We start from the raw sequence: 14,369 nt of genomic DNA, 5'->3' as shown, positions 1-14,369 counted from the left end.
GAGCTGTTGTAGTTTGTGGCTGGATCCAAGCAAAGCGCACCAAGTGGGAGACCCGGATGTGCATTTTATTTGTTTCCCAAATGCCACAAAGTACCATATAAATAATGAAATGCCAGTCCATGGGCTAGTATTGTCTGTGATCGACTCTTGGGATTGTGGATAATGGATTCAACGAATGCCTACAACGCAGAATATTCAGTACAGCATCCCCTAAAACGGATACGTGTTCACGTGCATTGGAATATATTGGTAGAGTATCTGCAATAAGTGTATTTATTTTGTGTAGTGAGGAATAATCCACCAACCAGGAGGCAATGGAAAACAGGTATTCTAATGTCATAAGTAGCCGTAGCCACTATGGTTGCCTCCACATTCACTATAATAGCCAAAACATGGCAGGTAGTTATTAGGCTGCCCTTCCCGGTATCTGGCTATGACTAAAGAGAACGTAATTCACTGTTAAATAATGTTCTTTTTTATGGAAAACGTAAAACTGAAGTTTTAAACATGATTGTGGGTCTTTAAACTATGTCGGGTACAGTGTTCATCCACCTGGTGTCTGCGGTGCTGGAAACATTATGGAAATGTCTTTTAGAGAGATAAGCTGGATTGTTCAAGGAGGCTGTGGACCTACTGAGCTGTCCAGCCCAGTCCGTACACATATCACTGAGTCACGAGCAAACAGCCCATCTCTAATCTTGATGTCCCTATTAAACAGGGTATATTTAACCCCCTGGAAGCAAAGGGGCTTGATAACCCTATCTGTTCAGTTTTCTCCAGGAAATCAGGACTCTACTTTCTCTTTTTCCTTTTCTTTCTTCTTTCCTTTCTTTAAGAAGGAAGGTGTACGGAACTTCTTTTTCTTTTTGGAGGGTGATTTTGTGGGGGATCCTTCTGGGGAGGCATTGTGAACGGTATCGTTTTTCCCTTTGGGGGTCTCTGTGTCTGTGACTTTAGCCGGTGGTTCCTCTGGAGGAGGCTGATCCTCCTCTTTACCGTTTAACACCACAGATGGTGGGGCTTTTTCTTCTGCAGTTTCTGCTTCGGTGGCTGCTGGGGTCTTTTCCTTCCTCTCCGTGCCTATATAATAACAGAAAAAAATTATATAGAAAGGGTAAGCCATTCATAAGGTCAAAATGTGCCTATATTTAAAATATTAATGTTATTCATTCAAAGATGATTTACTCTTCAACCCTGTGATCTAGAACCTAGAACATAACTGATCTTTGTAGAACCTTCTCTAGGCTATCTGTTTTTCCTGCTGTAAAGACTCAGGCCTTCAGTCCAATCAGTTGTTGGGCTTGCCCACACTGTGCATGTTTATATTTCCCATTGAATTAACATCTACCAGGTCTGCTGGTAGGCCATTCCACTTGTCTACTGCCTTCTCAGTAAATCCGATATAAAGATATATATATATATAATATGGTTCTCAGGGAAAGAATAGATATGTTTATTCTGGCAGATATCATCTGCGAAAATATTGCCGAAAAAAAATAGAATTTTCAAATAACTCCCCTTAAATGGAGGTGCATGTAAAAGATGAAGGCATAACAAAAATTTAAATACCCTGTACTCTATTGCTGATTTACATTTACAAAAAAGTAAGTTTCACGCTGGGAAAGAAAGGGGTTAATATTAGAAACAGCTAACTTAATGTAAAATCGAGGCAGACAAATGTACATTTTTCATGTTAAAAAGTGTTATTGGATTAACAAGGCCGCAAATGCAGTTAGTTGACAAGGTTGGATTAGTCAGATTTTACTTGAAGCACAAGGAGATTTTTTTTTTTTGATTTTTTTTTAATAAAATCGACCTACCCAACATGCATACCTAAGGTCGACCCTCCCCCCATTCCCCCAAAAATACGTAGAAAATCAAATATAACACAAGATGCGTCCTCGTTTTGGTAAAAGTCATACATTTTGTTTAGATAGCAATCTTCGTTTGTTTTACCATCCTTCAGTTTGCTCGAACTACGTTACAGAATTTGGTTACCATTCAACAATGGAGAAGGTCAAATATCTGGGGGGGAAAAACTACAAAACAATCAATAAGGTTCAGCTATGTTTGATCAGTACCAATAAAATCAAGCAATGATCAGTTTCCGTTTTGAGGTCAAAAGTTGTCAGAAATCAATCAGTTGTTTTTATGTATGGTCAGCTTCCCACCGTTTAAGAATGGAATGGTATCCAAACGCCTGTAATAGAGCTGCCGAGGAGGGAACGTGATTGTATTCCTGAAGAAGCGTTAAGGGGTGGAAGGAGCAGCAAAGCAGGCTGGCTATACTTACTACAAAGACAGGTATTCAGAGTCTGAGGTGACTCCTGCCATGAGAGAGCACATGGAAAAAGAAGGGGAGAGGTTGTGGCGACACACACACAAAGACACAATGACAAAGTGTGATCACAATGAGTACACAAAGAACTGCATGTACCGCAGCGGAAGGAGAAGAAAGGACACATGGCCAAGGTACTCTAACCTTGGTGCTCCTCCATGCCATTCATCTATATTTACCAAGCTGAGGTTATTTATTTTATCAAATATGATTAGAGAAATTTGCTGAAATATTTTGGTTTCATTTTTAATCATAAGAGGCGGCAGTAAGGACAAACAACTGTTTATGTTTCTTCAAAAACATAAGACTATTACTAGCTGGTGAATTACAAGTTATCTCCTGATGTTTTTATATTTGCCGAGTGCGACTGTGTTTCAATACGTGATACTGTCTCATATGCGGGACCTGAGCATCAGATGGAACCCAATGAATATGTGATTTCTAACAAAGAACCTTTTAGAGCTTTTGGTGATGGCTTTTCCTTCAAAAATAAGGATAATAACCATCACCTTGAAATATCTATATTTTCTGCTTCAAACTAATACACTAACATGCTGTGTCAGTGTTAGGGGCACCACACTGGTTGTTGCACCGCTCTTGTACCTAAGCCTATGTTCTGTTAGTTAAAGATTTTTCCCCCTATCCAGTTTCCTAGAAATGCACCCCCAATAATACCGCTCGTATGTCCCATCAAGAGGGAACGGTCCCTGTTTTTATATCCACATCCCAACATCTGCCTACCTTCTGAGGACTTTGAAGGAGACCCAGATGCAGCAGGGACTTTTGTGGGACTTCTGGCTGGAGAAGTGGGCGGGGTCACTAGAGAAGGTTGTGAATCCTCATTGGATATTTCTTTGTCACCCAAATCTATAAATACAGAAACATTGTAATTCATAGAAAAAAGTATCTTCTCCAGACTAGTAGGTGTAATATGTAGCACTTTGAATGTGAATTTACAAAGCTGTTTTCAGTCGTTTGTATCAGTAATTTGGTACACACTTTTGGGTCTTCTTGCATGTTTTAAAGAAACATCATATCTATAAGCAGAGGGCACATCCCACAACCTGTTGTACCAACCATCAGGGGCCAGCTTCTTCCTTTCCACCTCCTTCTTATATTCTTCCAGCTCCTGGTCAGTCAGCTGGCTAAATGGGTTGGGTGTCTCAGGTTCTTGTGGCTCTTCTGGAGATGGCTGCTCCTTGGTTTCACCTTCTGTTTTGGAAGCCAAGTGACTGTCTGCAGACTGGAAACGGACTCTGTTAAAGCCTCACCAAATTTACTCTAAAACAATACCCCATACATAATGTGAAATTTCTTACCGGGCTTCTGCTTTTATCTGTTATAACACTAGCCAATAATTGAGACTGAGGACCGGCAGACTTCACATCTTGGCGATTCTGCTCTCGGATCTGCAAACAAAGCATATTAATAGTTATATCCTACCATGAACAAAACAGAGAACCAAAGCATTGGTGTTTTTTGATAATGCTCTAAACAAAAACAGCAAATTGTATATTATATGACATAAAATAAACATTTTCTAGAGCATCCTTTGTATATGATACCTTCTTTTGGAGTTGCATTGATACATGGTTTTCATGACTTGTGTTTTTTTTGTAATTGGGGACAAAGCTGATTTACAGTACTCTAATTTTTTAATTGTTTTGGGATCCCACAGTGGAGTGAGTGGGGGCCTTATTGCTGTCCCACTGAAGAGACCGAAATATCTCAGTGTCATCTTGATAATGGCCTCACTTAAGAGACCAATATTATAAATATGTATATATTTAATGTAGGAGCATAAACACCGTTTGATGGAGGGTAATTAATGGCTATATATATATATATATATATATATATATATATATATATATATAATATATTGGGAGATTGGATTTAACCTACTTTGTTCCTTGTTTCTAGGACTTCACGAGGGTCTGTGAATAGTGGTACAAATTGATTGGGGTTCTCAATACGGATTGGCATTCCACTGCTGGGCTTTACCACTTCATCTGCTTTCAGCCACTAAAAAGAAACAAAATCAGGCTGCAGTTATTAGGTGCCAGTCTTATATCAGCCATAGACTGCACTTGAATACTTAACTCCTAGTACATATTATGTGATTTGTTCTGCAACTATTTTCTACTCACCTTTCACCAAATGATTCTAGCTACATAATAGATGAAAAAAATTTAATAGCAAAGCACACAAGGCTTTGTCTTATAACGCCATATACCTTTTATTCTCAATCAGGAATAAATATTATATCTGGTGTAGCATGACTTGGAGCCGTCACATGGAGCCTTACCGTGGTTTTGCTCCTAGGGCTGCTCACATTTTCTTCATCCACATTGACCCGTAAGTAAGTGTTGGGTGTGTTTAGCCAGCGGGTCTTTTCCTTTTGCTGTTTCTGGGCGTGTTGACGTAGGGTAGAGAGAGGAATGCCCTCTTCCTCGAAAACAAATGCAGTCACGGTGGCTGGTATCTCCACCTCGCTCTTGTGTCTTGTTTTTTCTTGGACAAATGGGTGCCGGTAAGCGTATCCTGTACGGTAACCCTGCAGGCAAAAGAAAAACGGGTGGTTATACAACCATGCAGAACGTCTGAATTAGAATCATTAAATGGAATGCTCTTCAAGAAGGTACGGTTGGGACTCCTCTCCACTAATGGAAGACAAGCTCACAAGACATCACATCTTTACGCGATCACCAAGACCAAACCTGCATTGCACAAAACGCTAGACACAGATCCGCTAAAAGACCCCTCTGCCTATGCCCCTTTTGGGAATTGGTTGCTATGGTGATATCACGTTTTATATCTATGGTGAATTAGATTTTTTTGGTATTAAAAAAAATTAGATATGGCTACTGCAACTCCAGGATATAAGAAAATGAATTGTGATATCTTTAAAACAGATATACATCTTGTTTTCGTGATGCTCCATCTCCACTAATAACTGACTGCAGCTTTGAGATACTTTGTATACTGGGTGACACTCCAACCTTTATATGCTCATTCACTAACTTTAGGTGCCGTCTTGTGCGAGAATGAGAATACACAGAAAGCATCCCCCTGATTGACTGTAGGCATTCTTTGACGGCGAGACTTGTAGGGGACATTAAACTGTACCTTTAATGTATAGACCACTATGAAATGCACACTAATTCCTCATAAAAATGCATGCCGCCTTCATTGTGATGTTTGACATTTTTATAATGACTCACCAGATTATCCAACATTCTCATCAAAGCCTCAAATTCATGTTCTCCCAACCGGCTCTTCTGCATGGGTCCAAACATGCTGCCAGCCCAGCCCACCGTGCCCACCTCGTGGGGCCGACACTTCTCCTTGTCCAACAGGATCAGGTTCTCGGGACCTCCAGCACTGGGCACTGCGGAGACCTTAAATCCACAGCAAACATGTAAAAGAGTTAATAAAAGGCGAGGAAAACCCAAGTGAATTAAAGCACAAATGGTCCAACAGTGATGTGTTTCATATGTTATTAGCAGAGCTCAGCTAAATCGTCATAATGAAAAGGTGAGCGTGCACAAGCTACAACTACATTATATGGCCAAAAGTATGTGGACACCTGACTCTTGTTGGAAATCCCATTCCAAAACCATGTGCATTAATATGGAATTTGACCCCCCCCTTATGGCTATAATAGCCTCTATTCTTCCACAAGATTGTGGAGTCTTTCTGTAAGAATATTTGCCCATTCAGCTAGTAGAGCATTTGTGAGGTCAGGCACTGATGTTGAAGGAGAAGACCCGGCTCACAATCAGCGTTCCAGTTCATCCCAAAGGTGTTCAATGAGGTCTTTGTATTCTGTACCCTTCAAGGGAATTAAGGGTCTCAAACCCTGAAAAGCAGCCCCGCGTCATTATCCCTCCTCCACCAAACGTTACAGTAGGCACTATGCACTGCGGTAGGTAGCGTTTTCCTGTAATTTGCTAAACCTAGATTTGTCCATCAGGTGAGGCGTGATTCATCACTCCACATTTTCACGGCTCCAGAGTCCAGTCGTGGTGTGCTTTACATCGCTCCAGCCGATGCTTGGCACGCCACATAATTATCTGAGGCTTGTGTGCAGCTTCTCGGTCACGGAAACCCATTTCATGAAGCTCCCAACGCACAGTGCTTGTACTTCAGTGTACAAGTGACGGGTCGGGTCTACTGATTTGTGGCAGATCTGTTACTACTAGATGCTTTTGTCTGGAGACTCCGGGAGAAGCGCCACTTCAGAATACTCTGCGGTGCGGAAGCAGTGTTCTGACACACCGTCCCTTTTACCCCTTATACAGCAGCTTATCCCATGACCTTAGCGGGATCGCAATCTGACGTCAGCGGCCCACATCCCACAAGGGGGCTCCGGGTAGTCAGAGCGATCAAGTTACCAGGTATGATGCGTCCGTTACACGATAATAGCACATATATCCTACAAAGGTGCCATGTTTAAAGTCACTGACCCTTTCTACTGCCAATGTTCCTCTTAGAGATGGCTGGCTAAGTGTTTGGTTTTATTCACCTGTTAGCAATGAGTGTGGCTGAAAACACCTAAACTCAATATCTAGGAGTGGTGTCCATATATGTCATAGAGTGTAGGTCAGGGCCTAGGCTTTGCTCATTGAGACACATAGAAGTTGAGCCAGACTTGCCTGTAGAATAAGAAAGGTCCTCACAATCGTCACTATGGATAAAATAATACACAAGAGGATGAGTCTGATTGAGTCAAGCTAAGGATCCTATTCCACCACTCTTGCTGAGCCTGGGGCATTTCTGACATGTTGGCCACAAAACCTGTTATTTCCTAAGGGGATCATCCTGCCCAGTTGGAGACGTCTAACAACTAAGGTTCCCTCACTTTCTGAAAAAGTACTGGCCAGGATATTAATAGATTTTTAGTGTTCAAACATTATTTGTTAGATAAAGGAACACCGGCACTCCATGAAGATAGAAGTATTAAAAAAAAGTCTTTTATTTGGATGCTTGATCCCATATGTATAAAAAAGTGTCCAAAATTATGCAAGAAAAGTAACAAAAAAATATATACAATGAATATCATACCAGCCGCAGAAAAAGAGAGACCGCTTGGCGTGTTTCGCACCTCAAGTGCTTTATGAAAAGCTGAACATGATTTGTTAAATTAAATTTTCTAGCCAGCACTACCACCTTGTGACCAGCAGGCTGCGCACTTGCGCATGGATCAGGATACCCCCCACAGCCACAACACGATTAAAATGGATGGTGATGTGTGATTTGTTGCGGTGTAGCCATCACGCTACTTTCCTACGTTGTCATCATTTGCAGGAGGGGCATGAATGGAAAACCCAAGAGAATTCTGCTAGTTAACACGCTACACGTCTTGCACCAAAGGTTGCCATGGTGATCGTAGCGATGGAAGATCCTTGTTTCTGCTCTGCCATGTGCTTTGTGCCCTCTACGTGCCATCGGCATTTTTTAATTTTTAAATAGCCCCTGAAAGGATAAATAAATGAAAAACTAACTGTCCTTCTGTCTATATTATATTATAAATATCTGTATATATTATATATATTTATTGACCATAATGTCTTGGCTGCTGGTAAATTATGAGCTAGGTGGGATCTTGAGTATGCACAGCGCTGATTGTGGGATTTATGTCCACATGGGCGGGTGCTGCTTCTTATGCATCCTCTCTGGATGCATAATATCGATGTTGTATCGTATTTAATGAATGCGCCAAGGCTCATTACCCCATAACAGGTACTTATTGAACCTTAGTGTGTCCCAGCTGAGATATTAATAGTATGTGCCAATCAGCTGTTCCTTATGCCCAGTTCGATGATGGCCTGACCACGCCGCAACAGACTCGCAACTTCCTCCAAGTCAACATAACGTGGGATTAAAACCATTAAATACCAACAGCACCATACACTTCAGTGGCCCCACCATTATGTTTGAATATATTATTAATACAAAATATGGATGATAAATAATAGATGACTAGGAGTGAGTGAGGAAACATGTCAATTAGCGGTGGTAATATTTATAATTAATATGATCTCCTATCTTTCCTAATGCATCGTAGTCTGGTTTTGGAACTGCAGCGGCATTTAAAACACAATACGAGATGGACAGGTTTGCTGGGTATGAATATTTCATAGTGTTCTACATCCACAAATAGTGCCATATACAATTACTGTGACATAAAAAATCTCACCTCCCAACATTTTCAGGACAAAAACATTTTTTTTATTAAAATAATTAGTGATATAAAAATAATATGAAATAAAATGTTTTTGGGGTTTTTTTGTCCATATAAAATTTTGGGAGTTGTGATGGAAGAGGAGGACAAACAATGGCATAAGAGACATAAGAAATAAATGAATGTTCCCCATCATCTAATGTCATTGCGAGAATAACTTGTACCAGTGTTGGCCTTTAACGATATCACGTCTGAGCTAATTTCTCATCAGTATACTTATTGGCTGTTATTGACAAAATAGCCGACGCAGAAAAATATGTCACACTTTTCAGGCGTTTCTTTTGGAACCAATGGCAGTGACTCCGCTTACCTGAATTTCACAAGCCTCCTGCAGGTGAAAAATTTTATAGAAAGCTTCTTCCACTGTTTCTCCGAGCGCCACCACTCCGTGATTCCTCAGAACGAGAATCTGATCAAAGTAAGCACAGCCACCATAGTAAGTACATCAAAAAACAGATATAATATAAAAAAGTCATGTATGGAAACAATTAATAAAGATGTAGGGATAATTAAGATCGCTGCTCTCATGCTCTGATAAGGGGATTTTAATAAGTTTGTTTTGTTCATTTCGTGTGCATAACTGTGAAACGGAGGACTCGAACAAAAAGTGACAGGTCCTTGTTTAAAATGGATGACCGAGAGGCTTTGTAAGACCTTTGAAAAGTTGTTCCGGAATGTGGCCTCACCTTGCATGTGGGTCCCAGACACTTTTGGAGTTCAATTCTGTCTTTTTCCTCTTCCATGTCACCATTATAGTCATAGTAGACCACCTCTCCAGCCAGCAAGGCGTCATGAGAGATGGGCAAGAGACCACATTTCATTGCTGACACCTGTAATTCATAGACAACGACATACCTGAGAAAAAGGGTGAATCACTACTTTTCATTCCTACGCTTTGCAAGGTAAAGCGAATGCATGCAGCTGAGGCTCAAAATTTTTGGAGCATTATGATAGATTTCACATGAATAACTGTGTTCAATGTACAATGACTGTATGTGGTCACAGAGGGCTAGACTGGTCAAACTCTATTTCATCCTGTACCGTGAATTATTTATAACCCCCTTGACACAGCCTACCTTCAGCTGCATTTACCTTTTGCGCCCCCAGTCCCCTCTACCTCCATGGTTGGCGTCTCCCACACAATAAAAAAAACACATCGCCTTTAAGAAACAGAGTGCCGGGATATGACATCATCTCTTTTAATGAAGTCTATGGAGGCTGTGCTGGATAGCGTAAGGTGGCGCAAAGATCTCCCTTGAAACTGTCCTATTGTGTGATGGGACTGCCCCCCAACCCCAGAACTGCCGCCGGAATAAGTTAGTTCCAACCCTAGGCTTTCTTGAAACCTGGACGAGCCTGCATTTGTTTGCTTACACAGGGGAGAACCTTATGGTGGAGCCTCTCACAGGCTTATTGCCTCCTAGGCAGCCTAGGGTTGGGCAGCACAGAATAAAATAAAGAAAAACCTTACCGCAGTTGTGGCTGCAGTGTGTAGCTGGATGATACATCTCACGTCTGGTCTTGCAGAATAGACGGCAGAGTGAAGGCTGAAGTCATACGTGTCCACCTCAAAGCTAGTGCTACCCGTTTCCACCATCTCCCCCAAAATGTTGACCTTCACCTGCAGGTGACATTTGGACAGGAATGTCTATTGTGGCTATTATTTTTTACAATATTCGGTGATAAAAATGGTAGGATAGTGACCCTCAAAAGGACAATGATAAATGATTTTGGGTCAGCATAGGATTAGGTTCCCGACTTGCATGCTGATGTGCTATGCTCAGTAAAGTTTCATGCATCCTGGAGAGCGCACATGAACTTCCAACTCGGTTGCAGGGAAAGACACTAATGTCCTTTAACTCCAACCCTTGCCAAGTTGTCCTTATGAGAAAAAGGGTTCTGACGTGAAAGTGCTCAAAATCTGAGCCAAGAACCCAAAATCTGAGCCAAGAACCAATGACATATGAAACTGGAGGGGGAACCATGAAGTCAGGTTAAGGAATGTGAAATGCCCCTTGCTGGTTCATCTGACAACTGTGGGCAGATTTTATTAAACATATTTTGTTATTAAGTTTGAAAATATCTAACATTACATCTCCAAATGTCCTCGGTACTCACAAGGCTTGAAGCTGTCACCTCAGAGCAAGCAATCCCTCGAGGGCTGATTAAGAAATGGTCCTGTTCTTTATTAACTCTTATCTGAAACAGAAGTAACACATAAACAAATACACTGCAAGGCTCAAACATATTGAACAGATATCAAATGAGGATTAGACCCCCGAGGTTCCTAAAGTTTATGTGACTTCAAATCTTGTGCATTGGCCAAGTACAAGGTACTTCTCCATCTCCTCTTTGGCCACTATATCTTTATCTATCTTCCTTATTTAAAGATATATAGAATACCTCCAAGATTAGAATCCAATTTAGTATAAACGGCTAAAAAACATCCAGTTCTAACATTTCTTCCAGCTACATGTCTTAATTCCAACAGGTAAAACAATTCTACTGTGCCTTTGTTAAGCTACAGCGGAAGAGCATTCATAGTAAAGGGGGATTGATTTGGCATTCTTACTGTACTTGTGCTAAAACATCATTTGCAGTGGCGGATCTACCGGGGTCGCAGGGGTCGCGACTGCGACCGGGCCCCGGCGGCAGGGGGGCCCAAGCCAAGGGGCCGCCCGAAATCTTTTTTTTTTACGTTTTTTGTTTTTTTTTTTAAAATAAGGCAGGGGCGTCCAACATGCGGCCCGCGGGCCAAATGCGGCCCGCGAGACCTCGAGGTGCGGCCCGCGTAAGATCGGCAGCCAGGGCAACCGATCTTACACGAGCCGCACCTCAAGCCCTGCTACTTACTTGTGGGAGGGTCTTCTGGACAGCACGGAGGAAGCGGAGTTCACGTGACTTCCTACTTCCTCTGTGCTTTAGCAGAGAAGGCAGAGGGAGGCCGCGCCCCCTGCTGAAGTCTGTGAGCGGCATCGAGGAGCTGCAGTGCAGGTAAGGGGGTGGGGAGGGTGTTTGAATGAGTGTGTGCGATTGAAGGAATGAATCTGTGAATTAATGATTATATGAATAAATGAGTGTGTGTGTGTGTGTGTGTGATAGCATGGATGTGTAAGTGCTGGAACCTAGGCATGATGGGACTGTGATTGCTGTTAGCAATCACACTCCTATCATGCCAAGTCAGCCAGTACATGCTGAAACCTGGCTAGCTGCCCCCCTTGTGTATTGATGCTGCCAGCAGTATGGGGTCTGCACATCACTTACAGCCATCCTGTACCAGCGTGTATTGGCTGACTTGGCATGATAGGAGTGTGATTGCTAACAGCAATCAGAGTCCCATCATGCCTAGGTTCCAGCATTTACTGGATGGATGTGTAAGTGCTGGAACCTAGGCATGATGGGACTGTGACTACTGATAGCAATCACACTCCTATCATGCCAAGTCAGCCAGTACATGCTGAAACCTAGCTAGCTGCCCCCCTTGTGTAGTGATGCTGCCAGCAGTATGGGGTCTGCACATCACTTACAGCCACCCTGTACCAGCATGTACTGGCTGACTTGGCATGATAGGAGTGTGATTGCTCACAGCAATCACACTCCTATCATGCCAAGTCATATTGCTAATTTTGTCCAATTGTGTGTTACCTACTTTTATTAAACATGTGAGTTTTTATTATTATTTTTAAAGGTGGGGGTCATTTTCGGTTTTGGCTAAGTGAACCCTGAATGTTTTGGTCCAGAATTTTCATTTTAGTTCATCCCTAGAATAAATCTAGGGAATCCTGAATTTGTAGTCGCAAAACTTTCAAGGCCCAGAAATCAGTGAGAGGAAGAGTAAAGGTTTTGTGTCATTTTACTTTATTTTAATCTGCATATTTTATTAAAGGCCATATTTTTTGTCACAGTGAAAAATGAGTGCGGCCCGCGCACGCATACAATTCTGATGAAGTGGCCCACTGCAGAAAAAACTTGGACACCCCTGGATTATGCCCTTTGTACATGCGCCCCTTTTTCTTTGATTATGATTCAATATGTAAATTGAATTTGTTGAATTAGTTGAAAAAAAATTGTTGGGTAAAAATCATGTTTTTTTTGGGGGGGTGAGGGGGAGGGGGGGGAGGGGGTGGGGGGGCCCTTAACAGATTCTCGCACCCGGGCCCTGAGGCGTCTAGTTACGCCCCTGATCATTTGAGTCCTCCACATATTCTTTTTCTACTATTTTTCTCTAGCTATGGATATTTCTCCTACCGAAGCAAATGTTCCACTGAGCTGAGCCCATCCATAGAGGTCCAGTAGTCTGTATACACTGGCAAGCTTGCATCTCATGAGCCTCTCACCCTTGGCCAGTGGAACAGGATCGTTGCAGTGAATGTCATTGATAGGCGTCACCATTGAAGAGTCTAGAAAAGCAAGAAAAAAAAGCTCTCATCTAACATTAACATTAGAGGCATTTATCCTTTCAGTTATCAGATTATTTATTGCATCACAGCTCTTGGTGGAGCCAAATGCTGGCCTATGTACTCTGTCTATTCCCACATATGCCATTTCATATTTTGGATTTTATTAGGACAGCAATGTATATCCCAATATTCAACTATATTAATGGTAAAGCGAAAAAGTGATGATTTCCAACGTATCTAAGCAATATAAAGTGATCCCTTTATGACTATTATTACTAAAGAGAGAGCAATTCAATGTCCCCAGCACATTTCCCCTGTTGATGCAGAAAGGGCTCTTTCTTTTTTAAGTCTTCTCCACCAGTTCCCCCAGAAATGTGGGACACGTACTGATGGGACAGGTGGGGAAGGCAGAGGGAGCGGTGCAGGCCATAAAGTCAGCAATTTGCCTGAGAGCCCAGATATTGGAGGAGTTGTTTCCTTTCTTCATCTGTTCCTGGATGAGACTTTCCAGTTCCTCTCTAAAAGACTAAGAAACATAGAGAGCATCAATAAGCAAGCAGAAGCACAATGATACCCATACCTGTAACTGTATAAAAAAGCCGACTCGGAGTCTTTTCAAATATTAAAACCTTAATTCCAAGGATGGCAACCAAGGAGCTCTAATAACGGAAGTTATGAAAACCATGACTTGTTAAGAAGTATAAAGTACGTCCAATTGTCCGCTACATTCAAGTAGGGATTTCAGCAGTGATATATCAATGATAAAAAATACCAGCTTGGACACTCAGGTATAATTACATCGGACTAGAAGGAGTCAGCTCCAGACGGCGTGACCTCCAAGAAGATGGCCTAACTCTGAGATGGGGTAGCTAAGACTTAAAGCTTCCTTGTATGGCAACACACGTTATTTTTTTTCTTTCTTTCTAAGGAAAACACTGTTATGGGTGAACAATATCTGTATCTTCGTGTTTATTGGAATGTGTATAGGGGAGGGAAATAATGTGATATAATGTCAAACTACAATAGTATGGCTATATGTTGAAATAAAATGGCTAACATGGCAGGAGAGCCTCCCTTGGTTAGACACCCTTAATTGCCCCATTGCAAGACTAACACTCACTGGGCTCTGGAGAATCATGGTCACTCTCTTCTTCTGCTCCATCACATTGAAGTCCTGCCTAAGGTCCGCTGCCATGTTTCTAATACGAAGATATTCTGGATCATCATCTGTATATCGGTCAAAGTATTTCTGCCCATGAGATGGGGGGGAGGACACAGGATCTGGGGTAGTTTGGGTACTCATATTTGCTTCTTCAAGTCTTCCTTCTCCCACATGGACACCTGGGAACAATAATATCTATAAGGTAAGAGAAAGCCCAGACGT

General features: G+C 41.9%; 1 protein-coding gene across 1 annotated transcript; it reads right to left on the bottom strand.

The window, feature by feature from the left end:
• Positions 1–784: 784 nt before the first annotated feature.
• On the bottom strand, positions 785–14,288 carry LOC149300150 (beta-adducin-like). The gene is made up of 14 exons (XM_089485589.1): positions 14,106–14,288; positions 13,373–13,511; positions 12,834–12,985; positions 10,704–10,784; positions 10,057–10,206; positions 9,272–9,415; positions 8,896–8,994; positions 5,563–5,739; positions 4,647–4,895; positions 4,244–4,363; positions 3,658–3,747; positions 3,416–3,581; positions 3,080–3,205; positions 785–1,080 (listed from the first exon to the last, which is right to left on the bottom strand). Exons 1-14 carry the CDS (start codon positions 14,286–14,288, stop codon positions 785–787), a joined length of 2,172 nt encoding a protein of 723 aa, XP_089341715.1.
• Between the last annotated feature and the right edge of the window lie 81 nt (positions 14,289–14,369).

This window comes from Sceloporus occidentalis, unplaced genomic scaffold, assembly GCF_023333645.1.
Source record: "Sceloporus occidentalis isolate IW3139 unplaced genomic scaffold, rSceOcc1.0.p SCAF_26, whole genome shotgun sequence".
Classification (NCBI taxonomy): domain Eukaryota; kingdom Metazoa; phylum Chordata; class Lepidosauria; order Squamata; family Phrynosomatidae; genus Sceloporus; species Sceloporus occidentalis.
Note: the sequence above shows the minus strand (reverse complement) of the source record. Positions and strands in the feature narration are given on the sequence as shown.